The 15,871-nt window shown below is 47.9% G+C and overlaps 2 protein-coding genes and 1 pseudogene across 2 annotated transcripts in view; 1 reads left to right on the forward strand and 2 right to left on the reverse strand.

The window, feature by feature from the left end:
* The window catches only part of IMPA2 (inositol monophosphatase 2), a 46,128-nt gene extending 30,989 nt beyond the window's left edge, over window positions 1-15,139 (reverse strand). Inside the window, exon 1 of the mRNA XM_049770129.1 lies at window positions 14,858-15,139. Coding sequence (XP_049626086.1) covers window positions 14,858-14,965 — 108 coding nt within the window. The 5' untranslated portion in view covers window positions 14,966-15,139. The remainder of the gene's footprint in view (window positions 1-14,857) is intronic.
* The window catches only part of CIDEA (cell death inducing DFFA like effector a), a 449,150-nt gene that overhangs the window by 69,963 nt on the left and 363,316 nt on the right, over window positions 1-15,871 (reverse strand). The window lies entirely within an intron of this gene.
* On the forward strand, window positions 8,369-8,497 carry LOC126005484 (uncharacterized; annotated as a pseudogene).

A 15,871-nucleotide genomic window follows, 5' to 3' on the forward strand; every position in this document is an offset into this window, starting at 1 on the left:
GGCTCTATGCTCAGAAATTGCTCCTGGCAGGCTCGGGGGACCATATGGGATGCCGGGATTCGAACAACTGTCCTGTATGCAAGGCAAACGCCCTACCTCCATGCTATCTCTCCGGTCCTGCCATTACCTTAATTATAATAAATTTTAAACGTTTAATTCATAAATTTTCTTGGAAGAAAAGGTGGTGATGAGGAATTTTAGGGTTTATTTGGGAAAGGGTTGGGACCACATCCAGTGGTGGTTGGAGCTACTATTGGCTCTGTGCTCAGGAATCAGTACTGGTGGTATTCAGGGGATCATATGTAATGCTGGGAGTCCAAGAGCGGTGGGCCACAGGGATGGCAAACACCTTCATTCCTAGACTATTTCTCCAGCCTTGAGATGTTCTATTTTAAAGATAACATGAGTCAGGAGAAAAAAATAACACAAGCATTAATGCATGCTTTGCAGATGGTCCACCAAGGTTTGACTGTTGGCACATGATCCTCAGAACACAGTGGCCCCAAAATCACTCTGGGTTGGCACCGGCAACCCCGGACACCTCAGGGGCCCAGCAGTGCCACACGTCAGGTCCTTGCAAGAACCTCTGATCCAGTTGGCAGAGAATCTCTCGGATAGATCCTCAGGTCTTCTTTTTTTTTTTTTTTTTTTTTTGGTTTTTGGGCCACACCCAGTAATGCTCAGGGGTTACTCCTGGCTATGCGCTCAGAAGTTGCTCCTGGCTTGGGGGACCATATGGGACACCGGGGGATCGAACCGCGGTCCGTCCAAGGCTAGTGCAGGCAAGGCAGGCACCTTACCTTTAGCGCCACTGCCCGGCCCCGATCCTCAGGTCTTCTTAGCACAGCTTGAGAAGCTGTCCCCATCAGTCTCCCAACTGAAAATCTGAATCAGAGTTCTTCAGTCACAATCACATTCATGGGGATTGGGAGGTGAGAGGGAATCTCTGATCACAAATCAGTTATCTGCAAAAGCATTCTCCTGTATCAATTTTCTCACTGAGATTTTAAACAGTCTCTTTTTGCCATACAGAAAGTTAGTGAGTGCTGTTCTCTAAAATTTTTCTGCTCTCCACTAAACAAATATGTCACTAACACCTCCCCACCCTATCTGGGTCTCTCCACCTAATAGCATTGTTAATATTTAATATGTAAAAGCAAAGTCTTCAGTCACTACTGAATTTTTGACCAGAAAGGATACCATCAACTCCAGCATCCAATGCATCCAGAAGCAACTTTCTGGTCTATCCATTTGGCCCTATGTTATTTGCTATCCCTGCATCTTCCATAATATTGTCACCATTCACTGTGGAACTGACTCTGTGCCTATTGACCCCAGGACAACAAAAGCCAAATAACTTTACCCACACCAGGGTTTCCAACACGCAATAAGTCTGTCCTATGTCAGATCAGGAAAACTTTGTCCTCAGAACACAAATGTATTTATGCATCAACCTGTTTAGGTCCTGGTGTACACAGATAGTTATTTCCTCAGATTTTGGGAATTTCAGGGTTTTTTTGTTTTGTTTTGGTTTTGGTTTTTTGGGTCACAGCTGGTGGCGCTCAGGGTTACTCTTGGCTCTGTGCTCAAGGCAGGTTGGGAACCATCTGGGATCCAGGAATTAAAACTGTCTGTCTTGAATCGGCTGCATGCCCCTATTCTGGGCATTTCTGTCTGCTGAGGTGAGTATTTGACTCGACTCAAGAGAGCAGATGCCCTGTGGAATGTGGGCGAGCCACACTCCAGCTGCTGGAGACCAGACTAGAAGAAAAAGTCTGTCTCTGACTTAGAAAATCAATCCCCCAAGAGAGCACCTTTGGACTTGTCTGCTCCATCCACTCTTTCTGCCTGATAAGCTTTGGCACCTGAAACGGGCTCTTCTGGGGCCTCCCAGCTCTGACTGGTTCTGCTTCTCTGGGGAACCCTAACTATTTACTTATGCTGACCAAGTCATTTCACCAAATTCATCAGATAGCCAGGTAACTGTGGGGCCATCATGTGTCACAGGTGTCAACAGTTTCTATCTGCTGATATAAGATAAGTGACGGCAGAGCTTTAATCAGAGAAGAGCTGGGGTGTGTCAAAGTGGAGGCTCCACCTCCCAGGCTCACCTGCCACCCGTGACCATGGTTCACTAGATTTATGGCAAAGCATTCTCAGTCTATCTTCTCTCCTTTGTACAATCCCACCATGACCCTGCAACCCATCGTCTTCACTTACTGTTCCCAGAACTCCTTGCAGCCAGAGGGCATAACTTCCATGCCAAATCCAGAGAATTTGGATTCTCAGCCACAACACCTGGGCCACTTGTCCCTCTCCACCAGTGCTCTGAGTCCAAAGTATACCCTGAAGCAACACCCTGTTCTTACAAGTAGCAGTTTCCCAGAATGAAGGTTGGGTCCTGCCAGCAGCGCCTGTGTTTTCTGGAGTCACTTGCTCCATTGCTGGTGATTAATCAGTAGCCTCCTGGCATGAATATGAGCAAGGAGAGGCAATCGCACCAATGCAGGGCAGGCCCTTTCTGTCCTATAGAACACTATGTCCTATGGTTCACTCAGACCAGCTGACTTATGTCATGCTACCTCAGAGGTGCTATTTTTCTTCTTGTGTTGATGAGGAAACCTAGGCACAAAGAAATGATTCAGGTTGTCCAAGGCCAGTCAACTATATTGCACAGGAAAATGGATTCCAAAGCAGATGCTGCAAGTCTTCCATGGCTAAACAGAAAAGGACTCCCAGGGCTTATGGATGAAGTAGGTGAAGATTTTGCTCCTGAGTTTTAGCTGAAGTGTTGGGGAATGTCAGCCACATAGGCCTGATTCAAACCCAGGAAGTCTTACATGGGGTAGTCCTGGCACAGGACAGACATGTCTACTTCTTGGTGGCCATCTGCAGCCCATCTACCTGGACTGTATGGCCATGACTGATGCTATCCAAATCCAAAATCCAAAATCCCTTGGCAGCAAAAAGCTGCTCTTGTCCTAAATGAAATCCATCTAGGTGGTCCGGTAGGAAGCCGAGAAGTTCTATACTCCTAGGTCTTTTCTGCTTACAGTGCATGGTCCTGTTTACTCAGTGACCCATCACTGACTTGGCAGGACTGCCATGCCAGTCCTGAGTAGGACGCCCACTTACAACTCTACTCCCCACTTTTCTTGGATCCCCCAAATTTCTAATCCCTCCAAGCTGCCTTTGTAGGAAACCCCCTATAATATCCATTAATGGTCCATCAACTCTTTGCCCTGGGCCCCTATCTTTCTATGTTCCCAACTTCTCTAGATCACAGCTTCTTCAGCTGTGGGGTCATAACCCCATGCAGAGGTCAAGTCACTTTCACAAACTTTGCTTTAAAATAACTTTGTTTTTTTTCATCAGTGAATGTTTAATCTCTCTACCTTATGTTTATACCCAGGATAGAATAAACTGCAAAGGATGGCTGGAGATATAATACAGTAGATAGGGCACTTATCTTATATGGGCCAAGTCTAGTTTGATTCTGAAAGCACATATGGTTCTTAAGCATATGGTTCCCCGAGCACTACAAAGGAGTGATCCTTAGCACAGAGGCAGAAGTGAACATTGCTAAATGTGACCACAAGTCCCTCCTGAGTCCCCACACCCCAGAAGTTGCAAGTGTAAAAGTTTTAGAAACTTTGAAAAGTAGATGGCTCCATTTTCTCTTATTATTATTGTTTGGGGAGGAGCTGCCAACAGCCCAGTAATGCTCAGGGGCTACTTTGAATTCTGAACTCAGAGACCTGTGATACAAGAGATCACGCCTGGTCAGCAGTTAAGATAGCATAGAAGGTAGGGCACTTACCTTTCATGAAGCCCACCTGGGTTTGATCCCTGGAACCCCCTAAAGTCCTCTGAACACCACTAGGAGTGATCCTTGAATACAGTTCTAGGTGTTACCCCTATGGCCAGGTGTGGCTCAAAAACCAAAACAAGCGCCGGAAAGATAACATGGAGGTAAGGCATTTGCCTTGCAAATGATTCGAATCCCAGCATCCCATATGGTCCCCTGAGCCTGCCAGGAGCGATTTCTGAGTGTAGAGCCAGGAGTAATCCCTGAGCGTTCCCGAGTGTGACCCAAAAACCAAACCAAAACAAAACCAAAAACAAACAAAACCTGAGTCAGCAGCATGCAGGACATGCAGGACAAGTACCTTAACCCCTGTGGTAATACTACAGCTTTGCTTTTCCTTTATAAAGTACAAAGAGTACAGTGGGAAGGGTGGTTGCCTTACATGTGGTTGATCCAGGTTTGATTCTAGGCATCCCATATGATCCTCAGAGCACAGCCAGAAGCAATCCTTAACTGCAGAGCTAGGAGTAAACCCTAAACACCCCATGGTGTGGCTCAAAAACAACAAAAAGTACAATTTGGGGGCCAGGGAAATCCTACAGCAGGTACAACCCATGCCTTGCCCTGGTTCAATCCCCAGCCCTGCCAGAAGTGATCCCTGAGAACAGAGCAAAGTATAAGCCCCAAGTAATGCCACCCACCCACCAGGTATGACTTTTAAAGAAACCGTTCTCAAATCTCCCCTCATCCACCACTCAGATGTAGGTTTCTTAGCAGGGCAGTTTGTGGGGAGTGGGAGAAGAGGCCCTTGTTAACAGGTTAGGAGTCAGGCAGTGTCCAAAGGAATCCTGCGACTGTCTTCAATTCATGGCACTGACTTGGGCCTGGACTCATCTCATCTCCCAGGCGAGGAAAAGAAAAAGGCAAGCCAGATAGGCTTTATGCTCAGGCCTCAGAGCTGAGCACAAGGCTGAGAGCAGGAAGCAGTCTGGCCTCCAGGACTTTTTTTTAAGGTTTTTGAGTCACACCTGGTGATGCTTAGGAGTTGGTTATTAGTGGTTCTGCACTTAGGAATCACATCTGGCAGTTCTCAGGGAACATATGGGATGTAGGGGGTTGAACCTGGGTCAGATGATACAAGGCAAGCGCCCTACTCTTTCAAATTCCAGGATTCAAATTTTCTCTTTCTCCAGGCCTTAGGTCCCTAGGCCCAATCACCTCCCACCAAGCCCCACTCCTTTGGAACTTTTGTATAATCAATCTTCCATGTTCCCTGGGCTAAATGGTTAAGGTTCCTGCCTGCTGCCAGCCCATCCCCCATTTCTAAATCAGTAATCTCCATTAGCACTTCATCTGCTTTAGAAAGCAAATATCTTGAGTCACAAAGGCCTCTTCACAGTTGTGTGTCCAGTGAGTGGTGCACCCACCCTTTGCTCCCTCCACACAGGTGGAATTTCACTGGCTGGGAAGGGCAGCAGGGTGAATGGGAGACCCTTCCCAGGCCTTGGTGGCTGATCAAAGCCCAGGGTCAGAGGAGTGTCCCTGGACACAGAGGCCACAGGAACCCTCCCCAAAACAGCCACTGCTTCTCTGGGCCTGACAGAGAGTTGTCATAGGAGTCGTCTTGGCTGAGGCTTTCCATGTTGGGTCTTGGTTCAGAGGACGTTGCTCAGGCGACTGTCCATATGGGGTGCCAAGGGTGAACCTGGGTTGGCCATGTGCAAGTCAAGCACCTAAACCATGTACTATGACTCCCACCCCCTAAGAATTTAAATGTTGGGCAAAGGTGTGGAATTTTTATGGTGTCCTGTCCCTACACCCTAGGTCTAGGACATTAGGAAGAATGGGAGGCCTGAACATGAGGCACAATTAAATTGACGGTGGGAAATAGAACTCCCCTCCCTTCCTCTGGCAGCTGCATGCACAAGCAGGAGAATGATGGAGGGGAGTGGGGGGGGGTAGTGTTTCCTGTGACCCAAGATCTTCGCACCCTGACATCCAAAGCCCAAGCCTAGAACTCACTTGCAACTGCCCAATGATGAAGCACATGGGAGAGACCAGCTGTCTGGTCTTTTCCCTGCCGGGGACCTCCACTTCCATGACGTATGCAGGCAACGGCTCCCAAACTGGTGTCCCACTCCCCTCAACCTCTCCCCTGAAGCCAGCTCTCCACTGGACACCCACTCACGGTAACACACTCCCAGCAGAAATTTCGCCTTCTGCCTCCAAACCTGTTCCTCCTGCAGTTTCACCACGCGGTCTAGCTGTCTGTCCTTGTTAGGAAGCATTAAGTCTCTTTAACCAGTTTTTCAGGCCCAAACCCTTGAAGGCATCACAGGTTTAGCTCCTCTCACAACCTACTTCCAACACAACAGAAAATTTGGTGCCTCAGTACTCCTTCATCCCTATATCCCCTCCTGCTATCCCTATAGCTTCTCACTGGGGTCTATTTTCACAGATATCTTCTCAAATATTCAGTCTGATGCTTCTTGATGTTGGGAGAGGGCCCCACAAAGCAGCCAGGGTGGAGTCCTCTATCACCCCTGGGCCTCACCCAGGACTCTGCCCAAAACTTCATGTCACACTTGGAGTAAAGTTCTTTTTAGAGTGGCTCAACAAACATTTGTTGAGTGGATATAGTGAGAATCAGCATTCTGAGTCCAGGATCTTTGCTTGCAGCAGCCCCAGGTTCTATCCCTGGCACCACACTATTCCCTGAACACTGTCAGGTGGCATCCCTCTTCCCTCAGGAAGGAAAAATAAAGACAGCAGTAAAAAAGGAAAATCAAGGCAGCCAATAAAGACAAAAAAGTCATTAGTCTCAGGAGGATGCAAATTAAAACTACAATAAAACATCACCTCCCACCCACTGGAGTGATTAAATGGAAAAGATCAATGGTACCAAGTGTGGTCCATGACACAAAGCAGCAGGCTGGCTCCTAACACTGGTAGGCTCACAAACTGGGACACTCACTCCAGGAAACCAGCTGGTAAAATCTCACATCTGATGACACAATAATTCAAGTGTCTTTTTAATACATCCCTGGCAGAAATGCTCACGTACAATCAAAAGACCTAGGCAAGGGAGCTAGCATGAAAGCACAGAGGGTAAAGCACTTGCTGACCTTGTTTCTATTCTCAGCATCACATTTGATCCCCTGAGCATCACCAGAAGTGATCTGGCACTGAACGAAGAGCCAGTACAGCAGAGCCGTGAGCACAGCTGGGTGTGGTCCAACTTTCTCCTCCCTCTACCCCCAAAAAAGATCCAAGCAAGACTATTCACAGCAGCATTATTCAGAATTAAAATCTGAGCCTTAGCCAGTTTCCTCAAGAGTTGAAGGAGGTGAGTGTCCTATATTTATATTATATTAAGAAAAGTGATTCTTAAAATGCAGTCGCCAGACCCAGAACCTCACTAGAGAAAGACTAACTCCATTCCATTTCAGGATGATCTAACTGTGGGCTGGTCTCAACTTGCTGTCACTGGAGACTGGGGGCTTTTGATGGAGGTAAAAGGGGAGAATTTCTTGCCAGCAAATACTGAAGAATTTGATCACACTGGGGGAATCATTAAAAATCCTATGGGCTGAGGGGCCAGAGAGATAGCATTGCATGCAGAAGGATGGTGGTTCGAATCCTGGCAACTCATATGGTCCCCCGAGCCTGCCAGGAGCGATTTCTGAGCGTAGAGCCAGGAGTAACCCCTGAGTGCTGCTGGGTCAAAGACCAAAAAAAAAAAAAAAAAAAGTCCTATGGGCTGGGGAGAGGATGGAGACACAGTATAGGATAAGGCAATAAGGCACATGTTTTGCATGTAGGCGACAAGGATTCAGTACCCAGTACCACATATGGTGTCATGAGCACTACACCAGGAGTGCACGAAGGCAGAAATAAGTGCTATAGTACTAGCTTGAGTGGAGTCTCTCCAAACAAACAAAATCCTATGGTGAAGCAGAAACACATAGACAACTTAGCAAATAAAAAGTTAATATGTATATTTACTATTTAAACATTAAGGAGAATACAAGTTACATAATAAAGAATATGTAATAGACCCAAACTGCCTGGGCATCAGAATGGAAACCTGGAACTCCATAGTACCAGAAGAGTAATATAAATACATGACATAAATAAGGCCTCTAGAACGATTACTTAGAAAATGAGGGTAACCATCTCTTGTCCTATATTACTGTATTACCCCAGCAGCAATCCAGCACTGCCTCTGATTAACTGAAGGCCCCCATGGACTCAGGCAACATCTGAGAATGGAACATATTCCTGCTGGAGGAAAGTGGGAAGATGACATGGAACAAGCACTGATGTTTTGGAAGAAACTCCTTTAAGTAACATTTTATTTATTTATTTTTTTTTTTTTGGGTGGGGAAGGGGCACACCTGGTTGTGCTCAGGGCTTACTCCTTGCTCTGTGCTTAGGGATTACTTCTGTGGAGCGCAGGGGCCTAGATGGGGTGCTGCAGATAGAAATGTCTTACCTGCAGTACTACTGCTTCAGTTCCATATTTTATTACATGAATTCCAGGTGAGATTAATAGATACTAAGACTATACTTTCAGGGAACATTTCTATAGTATGAGATTAATAGATACTGAAATATTAGATACTAATAGAACCAAAAGCCACAAATTGAAAGCAATGGCATGCTGACAACGCAAGCTATCCCAGTGGGTGTCTGGGGCTAAGCCCACCAGCAGGCTGACTCGGCTCTGGGAGCCATAGCTGGGAAAGCAAAGCATCTCAACAATATCAGAGACAGCAGATCTGGGAGACATAGCTGGCACAAAGAGGAAAGGTGATGGGTATGTGCGCATGAACAGTGTGTTTTGTAATGAGCACAGGACAGAGGGCAGGAAAACATCACCTTGTGCTTTGAAAATGCCATTAAGAGGTCCATTTCACCAAGGACATCCCATGTAGGAGCCCTGTCTTTGAAGTTGAGATCACAGGAGAAATAATTTGCAAAGCCATTTGAAAGCATTTGCAAAGCATTTGTAAAGCCAAAAAAACAAAAAAGGTGAGTGGCGGAGAGTACTAAAGAGTGAGTGCCGACATTGTTACTAATATCTCTCACCTTAGGTTTTACCAGGGACCTCCAGCAAATAGTTTGCAAAATTGCACATGCACATCCTTTTCAGATTTGCAAAATCCACCATTCTGGTAGTAGTTATGACACCTTTCCCCTCCATCATATTTTAGGTGAGGAGGCAATGAAGTGAGGATGTGCATATTTTGTCTAAAGCAAAATTGAATGAAAATAATCTGATCTGGGATTTAACGAGATTTTTCTGTGGAGTTTATAGTCACACCTCTCCAGAAGTTGTCAGCATCCTGTGCAGGAAGGTTTCCCAAAATGATTCTCCTATCATATCAACTGACTTTGTCTGGTGTGACCTAAGAAGTCCAGGCACAGGGACTAGTGTGGCAAGGTGGGATCGTGGAAAGAGATTCAACAATGGAGTCAAAAGTCAGTCTGGGGCTGATTCTATCACATCTTACAAATAACATAAAAAAAAATCACCAGTATTCTCAAACTTGATGGCAATGCCAAAAATTCAATTATTTTTTCGTTTTGTTTCTGGGCTATACCCAGTGATGCTCCGGTGTTACTCCTGGCTCTATATTCAGGAGTCACTCCTGGTGGATCTCAGGAACCATATGAAATGCCAGGGATCAAACCTAGGTCAGTCATGTGCAAGGCAAGCACCCTACCTGCTGTACTATTGCTTCAGCCCCAATATATTTTTCATAATGGCAAGTTTAAATTTTAAAAAGCTCTTCAAAAAATATCAGTGTTCACTTATAAGCAGTCATACTATAGAAAAAAACTAAATATCAATCTTTTTTTTTTTTTGGTGATGCTCAGGGGTTACTCCTAGCTATGTGCTCAGAAATCACCCTGGCTTGGGGGATCATATGAAGTCCATTCTGGGTCAGCCTCATGCAAGGCAAACAAACACCAAACCGCTTTGCCATCACTCCGGCCCCATATCAATCTTTTTATTCTCATCTAGAAAACAAAATCATTACCATCCAAAGTAAAGGCGTGTGAGGACAAAAAACAATAAAAACAAATATCAGGGGCCGGGCGGTGGCGCAAGAGGTAAGGTGCCTGCCTTGCCTGCGCTAGCCTTGGACGGACCGCGGTTCGATCCCCCGGTGTCCCATATGGTCCCCCAAGCCAGGAGCGACTTCTGAGCGCATAGCCAGAAGTAACCCCTGAGCGTTACCGGGTGTGGCTCAAAAACCAAAAAAAAACAAACAAAAAAAAAACAAATATCAAAGAAAATGAAGAACTCTTTAAATATCTTCATTTATTTTGCCATTCATGTTAACATTTTCATTTTATAATGTTCTCTCTGTAAAAACTGTAGGAAGCATAATGCAGGGGTGAGAGGAGAGAGTGCCGCTCACTCCTGGAAACTCCAAGGACCCTAGGGCCACACCAGTATTTCTAAGGCCATCCATCAGGAAGGAGAGTAGGTTAGGGGAACATGGTACGAAGGACTGAATTGGGTTCAAGCATATGCGAAATATGACTCCCTAACACCTAACTTCCTAATATAACTCTTAATAGTGCTGCTCTTCCCAGCACCTCTATATACATTTTTATTGTTTTGGGGGCCACACCAAGCACTGCTAAGGATGTGCTCTACCATGTGAGTACTATTCTTAGAGCCCTTGATTTCTCTCATTCTCAATAATTTTTTGTAACTAATTTTGAATTTGTAATTTTGTATTTTTATTTTGTTTTTGGGTCACACCCAGCAGCGCTCAGGGATTACTCCTGGCTCTATGCTCAGAAAGCGCTCCTGGCAGGCTCAGGGGAACATATGGGATGCCGGGATTCGAACCACCAACCTTCCGCATACAAGGCAAACACCTCACCACCATGCTATCTCTCTGGCCCCATAATTTTGTATTTTTGATGGGGAGGCCACATTTGGTGGTGCTCAGGATTTACTCCTGGCTCTGAACTCAGGGAATCAATCCTGGCAGGGCTTGGGAGACCATCTGGGATGCTAGCCATCCAACCTGGGTCAGCTACATACAAGGCGAGTGCTCTACTCTTCCCCCAAAAGAAGCCCTCTAAATTGTCTCAGCTTCAAGTCCAACAAAATCTGGATCTACCCAGAGAAGGTCAGTTAAGAAAACATAATTGTCTTTATTTTTTTTTTTCTTTTTCTGGTTTTGGGGACATATCCAGCTGTATGTATTCAGGGTTTACTCCTAGCTCTCTGCTCAGGGATCAGACCTGGGAGTGCTCTGAAGCTATATGTAGAGCTGGGGATCATGCCAGGATGGCTGCATGTAAATCAATTACCTGTACTATCTCTCTGGCCCAAGAAAGTATAATTTTCTAATAGACTCTTAAAAGATGAGTGCCACCCATTTCAACAAATAGTGTTCCCACTGGGCAGCTGTTGATCAGGATTTTGGACTGGGATGGAAGCTGAGAGAATTAAGAATTAGGCTTGGTGGGGCCTGGAGAGATAGCACAGCGGCGTTTGCCTTGCAAGCATGGACCAAGGGTGGTTGGTTCGAATCCCAGCGTCCCATATGGTCCCCCGTGCCTGCCAGGAGCAATTTCTGAGCCTGGAGCCAGGAATAACCCCTGAGCACTGTCAGGTGTGACCCAAAAACCACAAAAAAAAAAAAAAAAAAAAGAAAGAAAAAGAAAAAAGAATTAGGCTTTGTGGGGCCGGAGAGATAGCGTGGAGGTAAGGCATTTGCTTTGCATGTAGAAGGATGGTGGTTCAATTCCCGGCATCCCATTATGGTCCCCTGAGCCTGCCAGGAGTGATTTCTGAGCATGGAGCCAGAAGTAACCCCCTGAGCACTGTTAGGTGTAACCCCAAAACCAAAAAAAAAAAAAAAGAAAGAATTAGGCTTTGAGCAGGGCCAGATCTCTGAGCCAGAAGCCCTTCATACAGAACAGAGGGAGAGATGTAGATGTAATATTTTGTTGTTTGGGGTGCCAGGAATGGCACCCAAGCTTGCCATGAGTAAGCCAAGCTCTCTCAATGCTGTACTCTCTCTCGGACTCAGTAGATGCAAATTATCTGAGGCTATCCAGACCTCCAACGTAGGCCCACAAGATCTAGGGAACAGTGATCTTTGTCTCCTTCCACTTTGTAGTCCTTAAAACCCGACCCAGCATAGAAACTCAGTCTCCTGTGTGGCTGACAAGAGCAACTCAGGCAGCACAACTTCAAGTACTGGTAAGAGAGAAAATATGTGTGGCCAGGAGGTAAAGTAACCATGTCCAAAGCTGAGGGCACTGAGAAGGAGTCACTCAGCTCCCTTTTCATCTCTCACCAACTAACTCTCTGACTAAAGGCACCCCATTCAGCATACCTTACCATAAGAACATTAAGATAATTTGTTCTCTGCAAAGGTTCAGATGACCTGAGTGGCTTGTTTGTCCAGCTATAGACCATCTGGGCTGGCCACTTTGTCCCCCACTGCCAGGCAGGCAGGAAACATCAGCATAATGCCCAAGAGGGAGCCTGGAGTCTGGGTCTCCCTGACCGGACTCCTAATGGCAGTCTTATTTCACCCCGGCCCTGCTCTTAAAAAAAAAAAAAGAAAGAAAAAAAGAAAAAAATTGTTGTTGGCAGGTTGCAAACACAGGAGTTATTTCTTAATTAAAATCCATTAGACCCTTTGAACTGTGTCTGCCACAAGTTCTGTAGGAACATATCTGTTAAATAAAATTACAATTCCTTTCAACAGCTTTGGTTTGCTTTTCAAGTAGCTAAATCGGAAAAGTCCAACAAACCTGTACTAACTCTCCAGGGTTTGCAGGAACAGAGTCTGGATCCTAGACTGGCTCCTCCTTGGGAAGGAAAGTGTGTGACTAAATACCCAGATGCCTTTACTCTGGAAAGGAAGTCTGGGGCCCAAGGGGAGTGTGAGTGTGTGTGTGGGGGGGGGTGCACCAGAAGCTGCTGGCCAGTTTTTTTTTAATCATCCTCTCTAGCAGTGCTAGGGGGTCCTCATTTCCTGCCTCTGGTAAGAGGAAAAGGGAAAGAAGCCAAGGGATCCAGTTTCACAACAGTCCCTTTAAGACCAGCATTTCCTTCATTCTAGGCTGAGGTTTGGGTGCCTTAAAAAAAAAAAAAACCTGGGGGAGGGAACTCCCTTTACAAAATCAGCCAGGTAGGTGTGCAAGATGATTAATATTCAAAGCAGCGTGGAGGATTCTGCAGTTATCTCCTGCAAAGCCAGGGTCCCCTTCAAACTTAAGGAAGGTCAGAGCTTAATTTTATAGGGGAAACTTTTTTTGGGGGTAAATATGGACACCCAGCGATGCTCAGAGATTTACTCCTGGCTCTGAGCTCAGGGATCAATCGTGGTGAGGCTCAGGGGATCATATGGGGTGCTGGGGATGGAACCCCAGCTGGCCTGGTGCAAGACAAGAGCCCTACCCACTGTACCATCGCTATGGCCATATACAGGAAATCTGCGGAGCATTTTCAGTTTCCACCACAACAGAAAATGCTATTTGGACATAGAAAGCCCGTCGGTTGGTTGGTTCCTCCCACACACACACCTAATGCCCACCACCACCACTCTGACTATCTTCAGGCTCCAAATCTGCAGAACCCAATCACAGATTTTTTTTTTTTTTTTTTTGTGGTTTTTGGGTCACACCCGGCAGTGCTTAGGGGTTACTCCTGGCTCCACGCTCAGAAATTGCTCCTGGCAGGCACGGGGGACCATATGGGACGCCGAGATTCGAACCGATGACCTTCTGCATGAAAGGCAAACGCCTTACCTCCATGCTATCTCTCCGGCCCCCCCAATCACAGATTTTAATAAGCAAAGCCAATTACCAATGTGAAGTTAATCACCTTCCCCACCTCACCTCCTGACTGGGTCAAACCCTGTCCTGCTACCCAGTGCTTATGAACCCAGGTGGACATGAACCAAGTCTGGCCCTATAAAGGGAAACAGGAAAGCCACGGGGGAGGAACACACTTACATACCAGTGAGAAGGGAGGAGCTTGCTCTCCATTTCTAGCTCTAGAGGCACGATTTCTGGAGCTGTCTGTGCCCCTTGATGATGGATGGATTGGAAACACTTTTTAGCTGTGGATCACACCTCAGTGTAGACTCATGCAGCTTGAGAAAGATCACCAAACAAAACTGCCAGCGCAGCACACGGCTGGAGCTGATGCCAGGCGATTACACCCACTACGTTCTGGCCATTAGATCCAAGAGAGGATCCTTCCATAAGAAACACGGGTGGAACTCACGACTGGAAGGGATTTTTATTTTCCTTAAAGAACTGATTGATGCTAACGCGACAGTACTGTGAGGAGGGCGCTTGCTTGCCTTGCACAAAGATTTGACCCGGGTTCGATCCTCCGCGGCTCTCCTTATGGTGCCCCGCCCCCAGACTCACCAAGCCTGATTCTGAGTGCAGAGGCAGTTGTAAACCCCTGAGCATCGCCTAGTGTGACTCCAAAACCGGGGAAGGAGAAAAAGAAAAGAAAAGAAAAGAAAAGATCTGCCTTGTTTGCATAGTCAATCTAAGTCTAAGTCACTTTCTCCAGCGCCCAAATCCTGGCACCTACAGTCAGATCATTCAAACCGAAGGACAGAGGGGGGGTTGACGTCCGGCCTGATTCCGGTGGCTGGGGGGAGCCACGACAGGATAGGCGGTGCTCACCTCCCTCCCCAGCTCCTGGAAAAGGGTGGAAAAGGTAAAAAGGAAGCACAAAGGCGTCTTTCTTTCATCGCAGCTCGGCCGTCCGACCCAAGCCCACCCACCCACCCACCACCGCACGGGTTCCCGCTCTGTGCCCCCAAATGCTCATCACACGGCTGCACTCGGGCTGCAAGCTTCCTGGGGCCCGGGCTCCCCGATCTCCCCTCTTCAAGGAAGCTCCTCTGGATCGATCGCCCGAGATCCCACTTTCCTGCCCCAAGTTGCGAGTGGGCGCGCTGCAGCTGCAAGAACGCCTGCCCCAACCGACCAACCAACCAATCGTCCGCCAGGTCGGACCCTGCGGCTCTCTCTCACCTGTCCCGCCCGCAGCGCCAGCTGCACCGCCGCCTCGAAGCACTCCTTCCAGGGGCCCGCGCCGGGCGTCGCCTCGTCCCCGTCCACGTCCACGCCGCTCGGCTTCATCGTGGCCTCCCCGGGCCCCGCCACCTCGAGCCCTCCGCGCCGGGCCGTCCCGGGGGCGCCCCACCAAAAGCAGGCTCCGCGATCTTCCCTCCTTCCTGCAGCCGCCGCCGGCCCCGCAGCTGTGCCCGCGGGAAGGTGCTTGCAGCCGGCCACGGGCCGCGGAGGGGAAGCCGCACCGAGTCCCGCGCCCCGCCCATAACCACGCCCTCCATCAAGACCACGCCCTGTTACGGCCATAGACACGCCCATCTATCCGAGGCCATGCCCACACGTCCAGCCGCTCCGCCTATCGTCACCGAGCTGGGGCTTCTTCCGCTCTTTGGTCCCGCCCCTCGCCTCCCGTCGCGTCGACTCAAGCCACGCCCCTAGCCACGCCCCTAGCGTCGGTCCCGGCCCCAGCTTTCCTCCGCTCCGCCCCTCCGCGCCTCACGCTCCGCTTCCCGCCCTGCTAAAGTCCCGCCCCTCAACCAAAAGCCCCGCCCCTTTCTTCGCCCCGCCCCTCGTTTGGTCTCGAAAGCTCAATTAAGTTTAGGGTCAGCCTAGCTGGACCTGGGAGGGAAGGCTCCGGGCGATGTGGGGCTTGAGGCTGAAGCTAAGGGAGCTGGGCCCGGGCCCAGTACCGGATGTTCTCGGTTGCTGAGGCGCTGGTTCTCCTTGCAGGGAGCACAGAGCACCTATGTTGGGGTGCAAACTAGAAGCTTTCCTTGCAGCATCAAACATGATGACGACGGTCACTGGATTTTTAGAAACTGACCTCAAAAACATGTGGAGCCTGAGCCAGAGGGCTAACCTCTCCAATGAGGACGATCTTTTCCGACTTTGCATTCTTTACCTACAGCGGTTGAGCACTGGCACCAGCAAACACATAAATATAAAGCATTTTCTAAAGGGTTACTTTGTGGTTTC

This window comes from Suncus etruscus, chromosome 3 (assembly GCF_024139225.1).
Source record: "Suncus etruscus isolate mSunEtr1 chromosome 3, mSunEtr1.pri.cur, whole genome shotgun sequence".
Lineage (NCBI taxonomy): Eukaryota > Metazoa > Chordata > Mammalia > Eulipotyphla > Soricidae > Suncus > Suncus etruscus.